The sequence below is a fragment of the Vidua macroura genome, chromosome 1 (genome assembly GCF_024509145.1).
Source record: "Vidua macroura isolate BioBank_ID:100142 chromosome 1, ASM2450914v1, whole genome shotgun sequence".
In the NCBI taxonomy this organism is placed as follows: domain Eukaryota; kingdom Metazoa; phylum Chordata; class Aves; order Passeriformes; family Viduidae; genus Vidua; species Vidua macroura.
Genome location: NC_071571.1, coordinates 134702988 through 134720951, shown reverse-complemented (window position 1 = coordinate 134720951; position 17964 = coordinate 134702988). Strand labels below are relative to the sequence as shown.

General features: G+C 38.8%; 1 protein-coding gene across 1 annotated transcript in view; it reads left to right on the top strand.

Annotated features, from left to right (window-relative positions):
* Positions 1 to 13666, top strand: part of DPYS (dihydropyrimidinase) — a 30935-nt gene extending 17269 nt beyond the window's left edge. Inside the window, exons 7-10 of the mRNA XM_053977875.1 lie at positions 274 to 416; positions 9806 to 10013; positions 11522 to 11627; positions 13400 to 13666. Of these exons, the coding sequence (XP_053833850.1) occupies positions 274 to 416; positions 9806 to 10013; positions 11522 to 11596 (426 nt within the window). The 3' untranslated portion in view covers positions 11597 to 11627; positions 13400 to 13666. The remainder of the gene's footprint in view (positions 1 to 273; positions 417 to 9805; positions 10014 to 11521; positions 11628 to 13399) is intronic.
* The last annotated feature ends 4298 nt before the right edge of the window (positions 13667 to 17964 follow it).

The window sequence follows — 17964 nt, the reverse complement described above, 5'->3', positions numbered from 1 at the left end:
TGACCTGAGGCTGGATCCACAGAGTGTTGGGTTTAAAGTTGTCTTTTTTTTTTCTTTTTGCTGTGTGATAAAATAAGATAAAGTTACTGTATTTAGTGAAAGTACATTGCATTATGGGCATCTGAGACAAATAGTTACTTTTACTTCTAAATCCTTTAGTATGACATTTAAAAAAAATGGATGTCACTCATCCTAATTTTTCAACAAGAAGAACATTTTTTTCATTCCTTGTTTAAGAAAGTAATGGGTTTGCTTTTGTGTACTGTTTTGCAGCACAGTGGAAAAATGGATGAAAACAGATTTGTAGCTGTTACCAGCACAAATGCAGCAAAAATCTTTAACCTTTACCCAAAGAAGGGCAGAATTGCTGTGGGCTCTGATGCTGACATTGTAATTTGGGATCCTAAAGCTACAAGGTATGCATGGGAAGTTCTTCTCCCCACCCACCCCTCCCCCTCGCCTTCCCCCCCCCTCCGCCTCCCCTCCCTCCAGCCTTTCTGCAGGAAAAAAAGCATCACAAAGCCTTTGTACAACAATAAGCCTTTATCTGAGGTTATGGTGGTTTTATATAGCATCTCGTTTGAATTAATTAAAGGGGTTTTTCTCCCACAATAGTGTATGTAAGGAGAGATCTTTGATCTCTACATGGATTAAAAAGCATTCTCTCTGATTGCTGACCAAGTGCAAAAATTAAAAAGTCTTTACATTATGCAACCAGGGCTTGGTATCCTAAGAGTAAAAATAACTCCTTTGGGATTTTAGAGCAACTCTTTTTAGTGCTGGAGTATGTTTTAATTCCTTCGCTGCAAAGGGCAGAGAGAAAAGCCTGCTGCAGCATGACCTCTTACAAATTGTGTTTTGAACTTAGAGCCACTTAAAACATGTTCAAAGCTGGATTGAACTTACTTCTGAAGCTCAATCTTTTCATGCTTATGCTTTTATTTAAGGAGTTTTCTCATTGTCTGCACAGTAATTCTGCTAGAATAGAGCTTGTTGCACCGACAGATGCACAAACAGTGTCCTGGTGTGTCACCCTGCATGACTTGATACCATGGTATATTTTTGCTAGAAAGGGCATGAAGTGTCTTTCTAGGAGCCTCAACTCACACAGTGTACTGTGCATTACAGCTGATTCCTGTCCTCACACCATCAGCCAACTCCATAGTCAGGACTCTAGAAATATTTCAGGACTTATGTCTTGAGTCTTGTTCTGGCTCTTGTGCCCATCCTGATCTCCTGGGGAGTTGTCTCTCAGCTGAGGTGCCTACGAGCTCTGTGAGTGCATCTCCACTGTTCCAGTGCTGTGCAGGGTAACTCAAGTCTGCAGGAACCCTTAACAGCCAAGCCCTACCTCTGACCACCCAAGCACACAACAGCAGCAGCAGCAGGCCAGGAAGTGTTATGGGGTGGTGGTTTTCTTCATGGGGTCAGCTCTAGTGAGCAGTGTGGCTTTCAGAAACTGTGCTTTCAGCCTTTGATTTTTGAGAAGAAAAAAGTTGAATACTCTGTTCATGGTGTAGGAAAGTTCTGAAACATAACTAGACATGCCTGATTTTGGTAGCCAAATAGATAACATGCTCCACACCCTCTGCCCAATCCTAGCTTTACCTTACGCAAACAAAAGTCTTTTGACCAATCTTCTGGTTTTTTTTGATTTTTGATATGTAATTTTCACTCATTTCGGTATATTAATGAATACCAAAACCATGTGAAAGTGTGAAATCTTCTGTGTTTTAAGCTACAACATTTGAGGATATGGAAGTTGCTATTCAGAAGTCCCACAAAAAAAGTGACAGCACCAGCAAAAGAAGTTTCAGGAGTGTCAACAACCCAAATAAATATAGAGGCTTGCCCAGTGCTGGGTCAGGGAGATTTTCATGTGCATTATGCCTTCTGGCATGTTGAGCAGGCATATTTTGAGATACCAGCACTGAGCTATTTCAGGACAGTGGAGCTATGAACTCTGACTTAAAAAAACCCTGAAGGATTGTTTTCTGAGCTCTCTTCTGCTCTGCCTGGGGACAAATGAATCTAGAGGGATATCAGGGTTCTGACAATGTTCTTAAGGTGCTTTGTCAGCTCCTGTAATTTTTTTGCTTCTCAAACATTTCTTCTGCTTCCCTTCACTCTCTCCTGAGTGCTCTAATTGCCTTTTCACCCTCTCCGGCTGTGAAGGTGCAGTTTTTCTTTAAGCATTTTTTAAACATTTAAACTATATTTTCTCACTGAGCTTATTTTAAGTTCAGCCAATATTTTTCTTCCTGATCTGGTACTGTTCCGATTGTTTACCCATGTTTATCCATTTGGGTTTGCTGGGAACAGGCTCTCTGCAGGTACAATTTTGTGATCTATATAAGAAAGTATAAATAAATCTCACTGGAACTTGTCTATTAATTTCACTAGAAATCCTGAAGAGGGCATAAACAGACCAGCAGAGAAAAGTGATCTAGCTAATGGATTTCAGCCATTTAAGATGTTACACAAGGTGCAGCCTCCTGTGCGTTGTTGATTCTGGGGAGTGATTTTCAGTTTCACAATAGGCTTGTTCCTCTTTCTTGCTAAGTTCTTCCTCTTTTGTGCATGACTTTTTATCTTGTTTGCAACTATAAGTCTTGCAAGAGGGAAATGCAATTTTCCAGTTCTGGTTTGAGGTTGTTTTGCTGTAGTCTTAAAATTCTGATTGATACCAGTCTAATGAGTTAGAAAATTGCTGAAGTATTGCTGTGAGGAATTGATCTTATCACTGTCTGTCAGAGGAAGTCTGTACAGAAGATTCTAGAGTCATTTAGAAAGGTAGTGCAGCTCTTTCATACAAAAACTTGTATCCCCACAAAATCAGCTGCATTTCCCCGCCCACATCATTGCACAATAACGCTGGGTGCTATCTGAGCACTCAGGATTTTCCCTTTCTAGGTTACAAAACCCTGGTGAATTCAACGTGACAGCTCTGCAAACTGGGAGCAATTGCAATTTAACGTTCTGCTTCCAGCACTCTGCTGCTCTAGCTGAGGCTTTCAAGTCTCAGCTTCATTGACTCGCCTATTTCTGTAGCATTTTCTGGTAATTTGTGCAGAAAATACTATATCAACAATTATAACATTTGCTACTGTGTTTAAAAGCATCTGAATATTGATTTTAGCAGGTCTGCATGACAGCAAGCATTATTGGGAAGAAACATTAAATGTACAAATTGGTTAGAAACTGCATTACAAAAGATGGGTTGTGAGTCTTGCCAAAGTAGGTTTTTTTGTTAGATTCCTTATACTTATTCCATTCATTAAAGGCCACAAAAATACAAAAGGGATCTGTTGGTTGATTGCAAGCCATGTGCTACCAAATATCATATTGCAGACCTCAACACCCTCAGCATCCCAAGTACAGTCTGTGCATACAGGATTGTTCTGTGAAAACTCCTTGGGAAAATGCATGTAGGCAGCAAATATGTACTCGCTGTACCATCTTATTTTAATCTGTGCTTTGATCAAGATTGTTCACTGACTTCTTTTGTGGCTGCACACAAATAATATAAAAGCCCCAAGTCTGTGAGTCAAAAGCAAATGTAAAGACTTTTTCAGGAGGAGAAAGCAGAGTAAGTAAAGGAAAGGGAATTTCACCTGTCAGCAAGTGTCTTCTATAGCTGATGCCTTTAGCTGTTTGAAAGCAAGCAAGAATATAAAATCTCTAGGGTTTGTGTCAGAAACGCTCAGCAAGGAATCTAAATACTGCAGTATTCAGGCAGTGAAAAGAGCTGAACATCCCTTGTAAAGTAGGGGCAGAAGGTCCTAAGGATCTTGTAAAGAGACATCCAGCTCCCAGCAGATATTAGAGCTCAATTAATTCACTGTAGCCTGTTGGAGCCCTGCAAGTAAACTTTGGATCAGGTCCCAAAGGCAAGATCAAACACCCATAAGGATAAAAAACCTGTCTCAAATAGAGTTTAACTTTCTAAGTCCAGCCACTTCCTTATAACAACATGCAAATTGGGAAGGCACACTCCCCAGGGTTTTTCCCTCATTAAATATAACTGAGAAGTTAGATGCTTCTGATTGCAAAGGCAGAGCTGGCTGTGCAGGTAGCACCATCCTCTTTGGGCTTTGCTGGAGTGGCCCACTTTGGCAGGCCCAGCATGTGCCCCACATGTGCTGGTGGAGCTGGGCTCAAGCCCTGAGCAGGGCAGTGGGGGCTGTAGCCCCAGTACAGCTGCCAGAGTGGGCCCCTGACCAGCAGGAGGTGTGGGAAGCCTTTAGTGGGGACAGGAGGGAAGAAAAAGACAGGTCATCTACCTGCCTGAAATGACAGAGGAAGATGTGTTTCTAGTTTGTTTCTAGCATTTTTGCATTTTAAGGGAAACAGTGACTGGATGTGAATCAGCAAAATGTCGGAGTTCCCCTGTCTCCTGGCATATGTTCCCTCAATGCCTTTGCTTCCATGCAGATATGTTCATGGCTAGATCTTTTGCATTTGTTTGATTTTTTGGTTTGTTAGAACCAAAATCTGTAGCCTATGTCTGTCTCATTTGTAGTCAAGACTTCAGCCTCAGAGGCTTAAGTGAGGATGTTACAATGTTTAAGCACTCTGCCAAGTAACTGCCAGTAATTTTTAGTAACATAAGAGAGGAAGGAGCCAAGATGTTAGCAGAAGATTAGAATAAATAATGCTGTAACTGTCTTACTCTTCTGATGAATAAGCATAATTTTGAATACTGAATATATGGATGACTGCATCTAATCACAATGAGACAAAATGAAATAATGTGGCGTACAAATATCTATGCATAGGACAAGTATGTTCTGGTATTTTCAATAGCCCCATGTTCTTCTGCACAAGTGAAAGCAGTGTGCATGCATGAATGTACACTAATTCACCAGAATCCTGCCAAAGACATCTTATCTCAAATTAAGAAAATGGGGAGAAGGAAACAATAGGCACAAATTAAAAAATAGGAAATTCCATTCCAGCATGATAAATAATACTGTTTTTCTGTGATAGTGATCAAACACTGGCACAGATTGCCCATAGAGATTGTGGCTCTTCCTCTTTGGAGGTACTTAAAACCCAATCTAACATGTCCCTAAGAAGTCTACTTTGACTGACCCTGATCAGAACAGAGGGCTTGGAATAGATGATCTCCAGAGATGATTTCCAACCTCAGTGACACTGGTTCTGTGCCCTGTAACAAGATAAGCTTCTCTGAGAGTGCTTGATGTTTGTTTCCCCAGTAACTTGCAGTCTCCAAAATATCAGTTCTCTTCAGAGAAGCGAATCTCAGAAATGTTACCCAAAAAATTAAATAACTCTTTATTTTCTCTTTACCTAATTTTGACTTTTTTTCCCTTGTAAACACTTTTCACTTGTAAAGATCTTCTCTAGTCATTGAATAGACTAATTTGTGTTCTCTTTTTGTATGCTTTTCTGCAAGCTGTTTTTTCATTACTGCTTCTCTTCTGCCCACAGTTTTTCACAAACGTTCACTTCTGTTCTTGGAATGGAAGGACCAGACTGGATAATATTGTTGACAAATAAGCTACTTATCATAATAAAAAAATAATTTTGTTGTCATTGTCTAACCCCCTTAAAATGATGAATTTTAGGAGATATGATAACATGAAATAAATATCCCATTTCTTCAGATAAGTCACTTTGATCTGAAGCTCCCAAACATCAACTTCCTGCCTCTTCTTGCATATCTTTTTATCTACAAATCCTCTCAATTCACATGACTACTGAAAAGTAATGTTTATTGAAGGTATTTTTTAAGAGGCTAGGAGCACAACTTTACAAATAGTTGCCTGTGTATTTTTACATATGCAGTTATTGCAATTCCTTAATATAAAGTAGGCCATGAGGTTTTTAATCCACATTATAGGCTTATAGCTAGCATTTTTACACACAGATTTTGAGACTTTCTTATATTTCCTCTATTTTCTTTTTCCTGTTCTTTGCTTTTCTTTTTAATAAAACTCTTAATTATCGTTATAAATGAGTGGTAACTCAGAAATAACAGAAAGGTGAAAGATTTTTTTTCTAGATTTTAGAAAAGCAGGTTAACTATATATAGAGTTCAAAGGCATCTGTAAGTGGTGAGAAGAGGCAACTCACAAATGCTGATACTGTCTCCAGCAAAGTGGCATTTCTCACCTACCCCCAGCTCCGAAAGGCTCAGAGATACTGCACTATAAGCACTGAGAGAGGTTACTTACAGCTCAAATACTTACTCCTACATAAACTGGTTTTCTTTGGCAGCTGTCAACAAAGCAGCTGTTTTCAATTACAGACTTTATTACTATGTTTTAAATTAGGTAATTAATTGATTATAAAATAGTTGTCCTCCCTTTACTGAAATGTTGAACAGCTATTCTTGCCTGAGGGCTGTCATCTACAGCATTCCTTCATATTCCAGTCTCTGAACTTTTTAAAGAAATCTGGGTGAGGTATGTAGCCATTTCCATTGAATGTAGTTAAATTCTTCATTTGCTTGCTTATGTGACCTTGAAAATTAAAAGGACGATCCTTATGATAGTCAAAGTTTTGGTTCTAGAGCTGATGTAGCTTCATGTCCTATGCATTACGAAAGGTATAAGATCAATCTAATATCTAATGGTTTGCCTTCATCCATGTCCCCCTCCTGCCCAACTGTAACTCACTGTTTACTGTTTCAATCTCTGTCTGAAGCATAGACATGTTTGTTGAGATTAAAACTGGTCCCTCTAACTCCTTAACAAAGTTTTAGGTCATAATTTGAGCTGACTACCTGTATAGTCTTGAATTTAACCCTACATATTGCTGCATTAGTCTAAGCTGCTGCTCTTTTTCAAGTTTCAAGCTGCAGTCTGTAGTTTATTTAGTTACAATACTCTAGGAGTTGCTGTAAAGTCCTTTCTCACATAGAGCATAAATAAATACAGTACTACTAGTCACTGAATCCTCACACAGAGCAAATCTGTCAGCTGTTCTTAGACTAAATTACATTTTGACTCTAAATTAGTTGGACAGAAGTATGGTGGTGAAAAAAGACAATTTCAGAAGCATGTCTTGCTCTTTGGTACTAGAGGAATGGCAATGTATATATTAATAGCTTCAAATTGCTCTGCAAGCCAGGTATATCAAAAGCAGCTGAAGTGAACTGCATGGAAACACTGATGTGAGTAAGAACAATATAGGACCTGATGTCTTAAGAGTATCCTCTTTGTAGAGGAGAATGTTCTTTAAAACATTGAAACAATTGTTCTGATCTCAGCCTCCATTTGAGAAAGGGTTGTTTGAAACAAGAGCCACTGCAATTTATAACCAGAATTAGATAATTTTACAAGTCTTATTTTAAAAATAGAGTACAAATTTTTGAAACCTGGACCCAGAATCTGTTTTCGTGCTGAGTAACCCCTTATGTCAGGTATCACTTAGGATGCTGAACACAGCTGTTAAGTTGTACTCTACCATGGTGGCAGTCTTGGTTTCTTAGCTTATTAGTGGGTTACAACTGCTTTTGCTCTTAGGTGAGGATAAACATCAGAACTTTGCTAAGCTGCCTTCTACTGAAATTGGTGATACAGCTGTAAGTAGTCTGTTGCATAAGGTTGCTGAATTGTGAGCTTCAGACCCAAACATACCATCTAGTTCTATTTGGTTGCTTGCTTGCTACCTGAAACTTTTACTGGCATTGACAATGTCAAAGGGTTAAATCACAGGCAAATTTTGATGATTTCCATCAGGGAAAATGCACTTCACCTTCAGAAAGGGCAGCATGATCAACAGCTTGTTTCAACAGAAGAACTGTAAATGAATTCTATTGAGGTTTGTTGCTGAGGCAAGCTCTGGGAAATGTGTTTTGTCCTATTGCAAGGTTTAGCTGTACAAATGGATATTACTTTAAAATGTGCCAACTTCCATTCATTTTGTATCTTTAAATGAAGGACATACCTCTGAGACATAGTTACCTCTAGTGATCCTGTTCTAGCACATTTAAACAGCTCACATGTTGATGAAGGATCTTGCTTATTTTTCTGTTTCTTCAAATTACCCTCTCCATTTTTTTTTTCATGTCCTGGTGCTATTGTGCAAGTAGATAGGATATATACACAGAGAATGCTAAAGATTATTATATTACAGTTGTTCTTACTTACTGTTCTAGCAATTGGACCCATAAGGGTAATGCAATAAGCTAGAGGAATATGTTCAGAAACTCCTAATAGGGCTATTATAACAACCATGGATAAATTTGTTTGACAGCATTCAATAGGACCAGTGAAAACAAGAGAGGTTTGATTTTTCCCAAAGTGAACCTACGAGGTAATGCTGATATTGGTGAGCAGGCATGCATAAGTTTTCTGTCCAAGGTGTGTTGTATAGGGCAAAGTTTTTACTCCTGTGGGTAGACTGGTCATAGAGAGTATTTACATATATATAGCCACTGAAATGTCAGTTACCACCAAGATTTGAATGTAGCCCTTAGCAGAACCAATTAGTCTTAGTTTAACAGAATGATATGAAAGGAAACTCAGTATCCCTCCATGAATTCTTTTTTCCTCTTTATAAGTAATCATTTTGAATATTTAGTATGATTGTCTTTGAAAATGGCTATACTTCAAGTAAGATTCAGATTTTTGTGTTTTTTTTTTTTTGTTTTGATTAGGATATGGACTAAAGTTTAAAAAAATTCTTCTCCAACTTGACAACTATTTTAATCTATTAATATTTCATATTTCCTTTGACTTTCATAATTTCTTTGCAGAAAGATGTAGTCTCTGGAATAATATGAATGCATGTATATGCATTATAATATATGCATGATAGATTTTTGATTGTGTGAGCAGCCATCCTAGAAAAAGCCCAACTGGTAGCCAAAAGCATGAAGCTTCTTTCTTTTCAGAAACTATAAATGACAATAAAAATATAAACTCTCTTAATAATATATATAATCTGTAGCTTGGATACAGGAAGTTAATAAAATAATTAACTGAAATTCAAAGTCTGTTATTACAGTATATAATAAGTAGCTTAGTAGGGAAAATAGACAATAAAGTAAGTATACACAGCCTGGACTTCCAGACAGTAATGTCATCTCTAGCATTGGTCCTGCCTTTAAAGTAGCCAGTTGGGGTTGGAAAAATTGTCTAGAAAAATGGAAATCATATAGAATGAGGTCTATATGTACAAAAAGCAATAATACAATAATTCAAATGAGTACTGTTGAAGTCTGAAGTTCTAATTTACTTAATACCCTTGGAGGAAAGGTATGTAGAAGTGTGATGTCATTATTATTTAGCAGCCTTAAGATATTTGGGCTGTCAGTCATTGAATCCATTGAGCTCACACTAATCATTACCAAAAATCAATATCGTCTACTGACTTTCCAATGAAATGGTCCTTGTGTTATTTGTGAGACTCAATCTGTGAAACATTGCAGCCATACTTTTCAAACTTGAAATTGCAAGTCATTCCAGCTAAAAGGTCAGAGCATTTCCTGATTGAATTGTGCATAGATATTTGCTTGACAAGGCAAAATAAAATCATGTTATCCAAAGAAAATATTACAACCTGATTTTTTTTTCCACTAATCTCTTTTGTAGTGGAAAATTTTGCATTTAAAGGCTGCTGAGTTCTGTATTTTTGATTCCCTCTTCATTCTTTTGAAATGCAATTACTGTTCAATGAAATGTTATTGCACTATCCTATTTTTACAGCTGCTCTATGATGTACTGTACAGGGTTGTAGTTAAATAATGTTGCTATATCAATTTATCAAAATTTTATAATGAAGTCAAATTCAAGAATCATAGTAATTTTTTTGTGTTGTTTTGCAAACACAGGACAATATCTGCAAAGACACATCACCAGGCAAATAACTTCAATATATTTGAAGGAATGGTCTGCCATGGAGTTCCAGTCGTGACAGTTTCAAGAGGCAAAGTAGTTTATGAAGGTGGAGTTTTCAATGTCACAGCAGGAGAAGGCAAATATGTCTCCCGTCCACCATTCCCTCCATATGTCTACAAACGAGTCAGGCAGCGGGAACAGGTTAATTAAACTAATAAATCTCTGTAATGCCTTGTAGAACATGAGGATAACTAGCTCTTGGGAAAAGAAGTTTGGGGATTCAATGGTAATTTTCCTTACTAATCAAAATATGCCAAGGTGGGAGGAAAGGAAACTAAGGACTCAAATTTTCTTGCTCTTTCTCTTACAGAAAAATATCATGGACTAGTTCCTGCTCTTACAGTAGTCTGTCCAGCTTGTGACCTAAGCCTCAGTACTTTTAAAAACAAACATGTCCTACTTGCAATAAAAGTGGACAAAGTTTTTGCTTCTGAGTAGTCTAACTGCTACATTTCATCACTGATTTCACTGAAAATCAAATTTCATATGCAGGAAGAAATATTGCACCAAGGAAGAAATAAAAAAATTTCTAATTCTTTCATAGACCAGATATTTTGAGCTAAACTTTGCAGAGTGTTGAACATTTTGCTGTATTCCAGCAAGAATGTGTTAAAGCAGAACATCTGCAAAGGGCACTGCAGGGCCAAACAAGATAGATCTGTTTAAGCTTTTGTTCTCTTCTATTTTTTAAAGAGAAATATTTCAAACACATAAAGATTGGATTTTCAGTGCCTATTTACTGTGCAAGCATCCATGATGCTTTTACATCCTTAGTGTACTGTGAATAGGATTTTCAAAAGCACACTGAGTTAAGTACATTTTAAAATCACCACCTGAATCAATGGGATTCACTGCAGGATCTAAAAGCTGAATCCATGTAAAATAAGGCCCAGTGAAATGCCCCAAAATAATTCTGTATATTTCTTTCTGCTGTTGTCTTGATGGACTGAGAAGGGCATGTAAAAGTGGCTGAATGACACTTTCCTCCAAAGACCACAGTTTCACAGGATGTAGTGAGCTGCCTGCAAGTTCATACACACAATACAGTATCAAAACTAAACTAAACTGAAATTTATAAGAAATTTTATAATTGCACAATTCTGAAAGACTTCCATGAACATAGTGGTTTCCATTTCCCATCAAAGCTAGAGAGAATTTTCCCTTAACCCAAATATCAATTGCAGCATGTCTTCAGAAGTGATTTTTCAACCAGCTCAGCCTCCTGCAGCCAGCAACTGGAATAGTGAGTGATAGATATCCACACAAGGCAGAATTTGCTTTGTTTCATTGATATTTATTTACCTCTCTTACCTGATGTATTAAAAACATCACTGGAAAATGTGAATACTCTAACAAATCAAACAATCCATAAAATGAGGTGGAACATGTTGTTGTTTCTTTAAAAAATGGATTTGGAATTGGATTGTTACAGTGTTGAGCAGATTTAGCCACCCAGCTCCTGATGAAAGCTGAGAATTGAACAGTTTAATCCCAGTGCAAGAGATCTTTTCCAGAGAGAAGTTAAATGAAAGTATTGGGATGCATTTCATAGAAAGACAGATTATCATAGGACTTCTATTTCAATTTTGTCCAATTAGCAATTGCAAGAGAAGACAAAATAGTGAAAGATTTAAAATATTTTATTGCAGGTATGTCAACCTGTTTCTGTCAAGAGGGCACCATATACAGGCACAGTCTCAGGAACACCTGTCACACGAAAATAACAGGCTCATTCCCCAGTTTTGGCTGTTGCAGGTAACCATCTCCTTTGCTTATTAAAGACTACTTAATGCTTCTCTGAAAATTCAAGAAAACAAAAGTGTAGCAGGCTGTCTATCTGGTGACAGGCTTGTCTGAAATAAGCCCTCTCAGAAGCTGAGTTGTCTTGGTATCTGTAAATTCAACAAAAAGGTCTGGCATGCAGGCATGAAGAACCTCATTTTGATTGGAACCTTATTTTAAAAGTTCAGTTGAAAGAAACTGATGAAGTTTAGCTGTTTGACTGAGACATGGATATGAAGGCCCATACAAAACCCAAGTTCAGTTAGCAACAGAAATATAAAATGAAGCACGACTGACTCGCAAATTTATAAACAGCTTGATGTGAAAAATTAAATTTGTTAGTGTCCCTGTGTTACAGACAATAACCCCCCAACAAATGTGTTGTTTGGGTTAAGCTGACAGATTTGTTTTACAAAAACTGCCTTCAGAAAAAGAGAAGGCTCCAGGGAGACCTTAGAGCAGCCTTTCAGTACCTAAAGGAAGCCTATAAGAGAGCTGGAGAGGGATTCTTTTTACAAGGGCATGGAGTAGTTGGACAAGGTAGAATGTAATTACACTGATAGAGAGAGTAGGTTTAGATTAGATATTAGGAAGAAATTCTTTACTGTGAAGTTGGTAAGGAACTGGAACTGGTTATTCAGAGAATTTGTGGGTGTCATATCTCTGGAAGTATTCAAGGCCAAGCCTGGTTTAATGGAAGGCATCCCTGCCCATGGTAGAGGGGCTGGAACTAGATGACCTTTAAGCTTCCTTCCAACCCACACCATTCTGTGATTCTACAAATAAAGGTGCTGCAAGCAGTGCCAGCAGTATTTGAATTAGTGTGAGCTCATCACTGCTAACAGGAGTAACACCCAGAATTTCTCCTTCCCTCCTCTCCAGTGTCCACAGTGTGTAACTGGGTTATTGTCAGTCCTTGTACATGCCCTGTTGCTTGGCAGATCTTTCTGTGAGCAGAAATCAATTAGCTTTGTTTTCTGTGTTAGTTTTTTGTTGCCTTGGTGAGTTGAAGTGTCTCTTAGGAGAACCAAGCAAAGATCAATGCAGTGCAGCATATGAGTGGGGTGAGGCAGCTGGGAACAAAGACTAACAACAGCACCTCACTCTCCAACTGTTTAACAAGCAGAGGAAATGCTTCAGGAAAAAGTAAATCTAGGCAAGTCCTTCCGAGCCATGCTGCTGCTGTGTGCCAGCTGCAGCTGAAATGTTGTCTGCTACAGCAGAGGAGTTGATTAATGTGGGCTGGGGGAACAGTGTGTGACAGGAAGCATGCCAAAATCCAAGCTGAAGTTTTGGGTGCGAATGTGTACCAACAATGAGATCAACTAGTTTGAGAGATGATTTCCCAGTAGATGAACAGAAAGCCCCAGTTTGTACCTCAGATAAAATGAGTCTGTTCTTAGACCTAATTAATATGGGACAGGAACAAACCTGCTATGGTAGGAGGGTGAAATTAACTTTTCCAAATTTCATGGTATCATTTTTTAAAGCTACCTTACAGTGAACCTCATTCAGGGCATCAGTAGCAGCAATAGTGCAGTATCTTATTTGTTTTTCTCTATCCTAAGGGAAAAGCTTTTCTAATAGAGAGGACTAAAGGGTAAAGCTTCAGTAGAGTGAGGGAGCAATAATAATTTTTTCTAGCTCCTAGCACTCCTTCTCCATTATTACCTCTGAGTGACAAATTGCAAAGAAAATATTTTCTTTTGAAAGATGATATTGTATTGTCTTTTTCTTCTCTGTAGATAAAAGCAAATGAAAATGACCTTGCTGCCCCCACCAGCAGTTCCTTCTGGGTCCAGCAATCAATCCACAATCAACTTCTCAAGAGCCAACATGAAACAGTAACCAATAAACATTATACTTGGTTTCCTACATAAAATTGTCATTGAAATTTATCTTTGAAAATACTTTTGCTGTAAGAATTGGAAAATTCTTTTTAGAAAATAGAGTAATAATAAAAAAACCCTACAATTATAATGTGGCAACAGCTCTGTATATTCTTAAAAGTATTGGGATTTTGTTTTGGGATAGTATTTCTTAATGTTTATCTTTAGAAGGTATCAGCTACCCAATAAAGTAAAAGCAAAGAACAATGGTGTTTAAGAACATTTTTTTAAACTCCTGCTCCATTGGGTCCCAAGAGATTAATCCTAATTCACTAATTTTATATGTAAGGAAGATCTCTGTTGTGCTTGGCAATGCAGTGATTGCTGCATCTGAGAGTAGATGCTGAATTTTATTTTTTTAATTTTCCCTATCTGGAAGGGAAATGTTTGTCTAGACAAACATTTGGATTTGGAGAACTGGAATGTTGTTTAAAGTTGCACTTTCATATGTAATAGCTCTTCTTTTTAAGCAGCTGCCACTGGGAAAAAATTAAGAGAGTGTCATGGTTTAATCCCAGCTGGCAGCTAAGTACCACACAGACATTTGTTCAATTTCCCCCCTCCCTAGTTAGGTGGGGAAGAGAATCAGAGGGGTAAAAGTTAGAAAACTCTTAGGTTTGGATAAAGACAGTTTAAATGGTAAAGCAAAAGCCATGCCCACAAGCAAAGCAAAACAAGAAATTCACTCCCCATTGTCAGGCAGGTGTTCAGGCATCCCTAGGAAAGCACTCTGAATGTTCCCCCTGCTTCTTCCCCCAGTTTTACATGCTGAGCATGAGCATATGGTCTAGGGTATTCCTGGGGTCAGTTGAGGTCAACTGTCCTGGCTGTGTCCCATCCAATCTCCTTGTGCATGCCCAGCCCTCTTGCTGATGGGTTGGGACAAGAAACAAAAAAGGCTTTGATGCTGTGTGAGCATTGCTCATTGATAATGAAAATAGCCTTGAATTATCAATTCTGTTTCCAGCACAAATCCAAAACATAACTCCACACTAGCTACTGTGAAGAAAATTAACTCTACCTCAGCCAAAAACACCACAGAGAAAAAAGAGGCCAACCCAAAATCACCTGCGCAGCAAGTTGGCTGTCCTATATGTAGAAACAATGTAACCTGTATTCTGCAACCCACAGGCCAAACAGGCGCAGAAAATGCTGCTGCATATTTTAAGACATACAGATTAAACATATGATAGTTACTATTATTTTTGACAGTGGAAAGCAGACTTGCAGTTCCTGCTATTTTCATAGGCATGCAGTGATGTTTGAGCTTTTGTGAAAAACAAACTCCTACTAGGTCAGTAGTTCTTGTGTCTCTAAACAGAAAAAGAGGGTTTTCCTTATAAGATGATGGAGGATAGTTATGGGTATGGCTGACAAGGTCTAGCACCAGTTCCCATTTCTCAGGTTTATCTTTGGGGTGGCAGAACCATCAATCCAGCACTACTACAAGGAAACAGAGTTTACTGCTCAGTACAGACTTCTGTACTGTCATACTCTGCATCTCAGTTTGTTGTCCCATCTCCCTTTACAATCAACAGAGAGAGAGATGCTTCTGCAACTTTTTTTTTGTCTCTGCATCAAGATCTCACACAGGTTAGATGAATCTGTCTGGAGCTGTTCTTTAGGATGAGGGGGGCAGTTTTCTTGCAATGCTTGTTTTTCTTCATTGGCTACAAAAATTATACAGGCTGTGTAACTATGGTGCAGACTTCTACTCTACAGCTGCCTTCCACTCAGCCCACCTTTGCCTCTCAGAACTGGAACGTTCTTGTATGAAAGATGCCTGTCTTTTCTTATGTTTTGTCTCATCAATAGTGCATGTCAACCACTAATCCATTCTTTCTAATTAATATTTTGCTACATTGGAAGAAGAGCAGAAATTTGGTAAGAGTAATCTCCAAACTGTGAACATGTATTATCTATGGAAAAATGTATGATACTTTTTGGTTTCCTACTCATTTGAATTAGATTAGAAATGATTGAGCTTCCTCCTGTATAATTACAAGGAATTCCTGTTCCCTATGTTCATACTTACTGCTCTGTATCATGGACTATTCTTCCTATAGGGCTATACTATTTTTTGTTTAAGAAATACCAACTTTTTAAATCCAGTGATTCTTAATTATTGTGCAGATGAAAGAAATTACCTGCATATTGTGAACTGAGATTTCCACCAAATCATCTGCTGTATTTTTGCATCCTTGGGTGCAACAAGATATTGAGCTTGTCAGGTTTGTTCTATTTATGAATATTTGTTTTGCCATGACACGTGCTGGCCCCAGTACCTGAATCCTGCCTCAAGCCACAAGGTGCCAAGTAATAGCCCTTGAGGAACTGTGTGACATCAAAAGAATTTCCACTGTGCCGTTCAGGCACTCCTACTAATATTGAAACTGTCAGATTGCAAATCTCTGTCATCCTTGTTCTTTTCCCCCTTACATGGGCTAGGCTATAATGGTGGAATCTCCCTAGGGGTGCAATTCTGGGACTGCCCAGGTCTCTCTTCCAAAACACCAGTAAGGAGTGACAGCAGAGCCAACAGTAGCATGGGATTTTTTAGTAGGCATATAGTTTGGGATTCAATGGAATTACAATTATGTTAGCATAGGTCCTAAACTGGAGCACTAGAAAAAGCACTGACTGGTCTCTCAGTTGTACCTCAGTCTTTAGACCCTGACAAGACTTCTGAATTCATTCTGTAATCTCATCCCTGACCTGTCACTTGCTCATTGCATTCTCAAGTTGTTGCTCTGTTCTATAAATGTTGTGCTAAGAAAACAGATGCCACACACCAGGTTGGAAAGGTGATTTAGAGAGGTTCTGCAGCCCACAGATTTGTCCTGACCCTTTCATGAGAAAGTAAGACAATAATTGCTTTCCCAGATGTTTGAATCCTATCTCATTTAGCCATAATCCTCAGGCTCCACCACTTACTGAGAAAAAGGTTTGCTTGCTTTGACTCTTCCTTCAGTCTTTTGGTCACTCTGATTGCTTAGAAAGGTGTTACTGCTGCATTAAAACCCTTTTCATCTGGAGCAATATCTGTGCAGAGGAGACAAGGAACTGTTTTGTCGAAGCTAAAACACAGACCATCCTTTCTTTCCTTAGCACTTCTCCTTGGAATGCTGCTGGTTTCCATCTCTTTCTTGTATGGAAAGGTTGAAGATTCAAACACTTTGTTAAAGTAAGGAGAAAATTCTGTTAACCAGATTTTCATCTCTCTTCCCACCCAGACAGAAATTTGGGGTCTTTAGTACTCCATTCTGGTGATGTGGATTCCAGAGGCAGGAGCAAAAAAGCAGTTTGGAGATCTGATTGCACAATACTGCTTTCATCCCCATCTTTGCCAGAGAAAGCCTCATATGGACGGTATGTGCTTATTGCTGGCACTCAGCTCACCACCCGTGAAAGTCACAGCTGTGGTGCAAACACCCACACCTGCAGCTCTTCTCTCTTCAGCCTGAGGCATCACGGGTGGGTCTCTGCAGAGCAGCAATCCTGGGCCCTGTGGCTGCACTGGGCCACTGGAGGGCAGGGCAGGTCTGAGGTATCAGCAGTGAAACGAGGAGGAAGGTACTGTCATGCACTGCAGCCCCCGTGAAGCGTGCTCGCGGTTTGAAATCTGTGTCCCTAAAGCCGACAGTAACATCCCTGTTTTCAGGCTCTATTTTATCAGCAGCAGAGAGGGATCCTTTGATCCTTACTCTCCACTTTTGCAATGTAAAACAGAATTAGAGGAAAAGCTTTGATTATTCTTTATTTTTTAACTGCATCTCTGGGCTATTTAAACTGCGATGAAAGCAGGGAGTCAATGTGATAATATTGACAGAGCAGGGGTCACGGTGAGAGCAGTTATAACCCAGCACCCTTTGCACACCCAGCTGCTCACATGAAATGCTGCAACAAAACCAGCACAGAGGAAAAGAAGCCTTTAGCTTGGCTTGGCTTTAGAAGCCAGCCAGGTCTGGGGGTATGGGGTGCTGATAAGGAGAGGTCCATAAACACAGCTGCTGAAAGGAAATGTCCTTTTTTGTCGGGAGGGTCAGGAGCACTAGCATGTCTCTCTGAATTACCGTCACAAGACAATCGGGTCAGCCTTTCACTAATTTTACAAAACAGATTTGATCCAATTGGAGGATTTTTCTGTGTATGATCACAGAAACAAAGTGTGCATTAGTCCACTCAAGTATGTGACTCTTGTCTGACTGTAATGGTAACAATATTTGTCAGGTGGCACCCTTGATGCTGGCACAACATATTCACAAATTAAAACAAGCTTTTTCTTTGCATATCTAGTATTTTTCCTGAAACGTGCTGTGTTAAAATCAATAATCATATAATGGCTGAGGCTGTCAGGCAGCTCTAGAAATATCTGCTCCAGCTTTGCTGCTCTGAGGTGCTTAGAGCCATGCCTAGTGCCT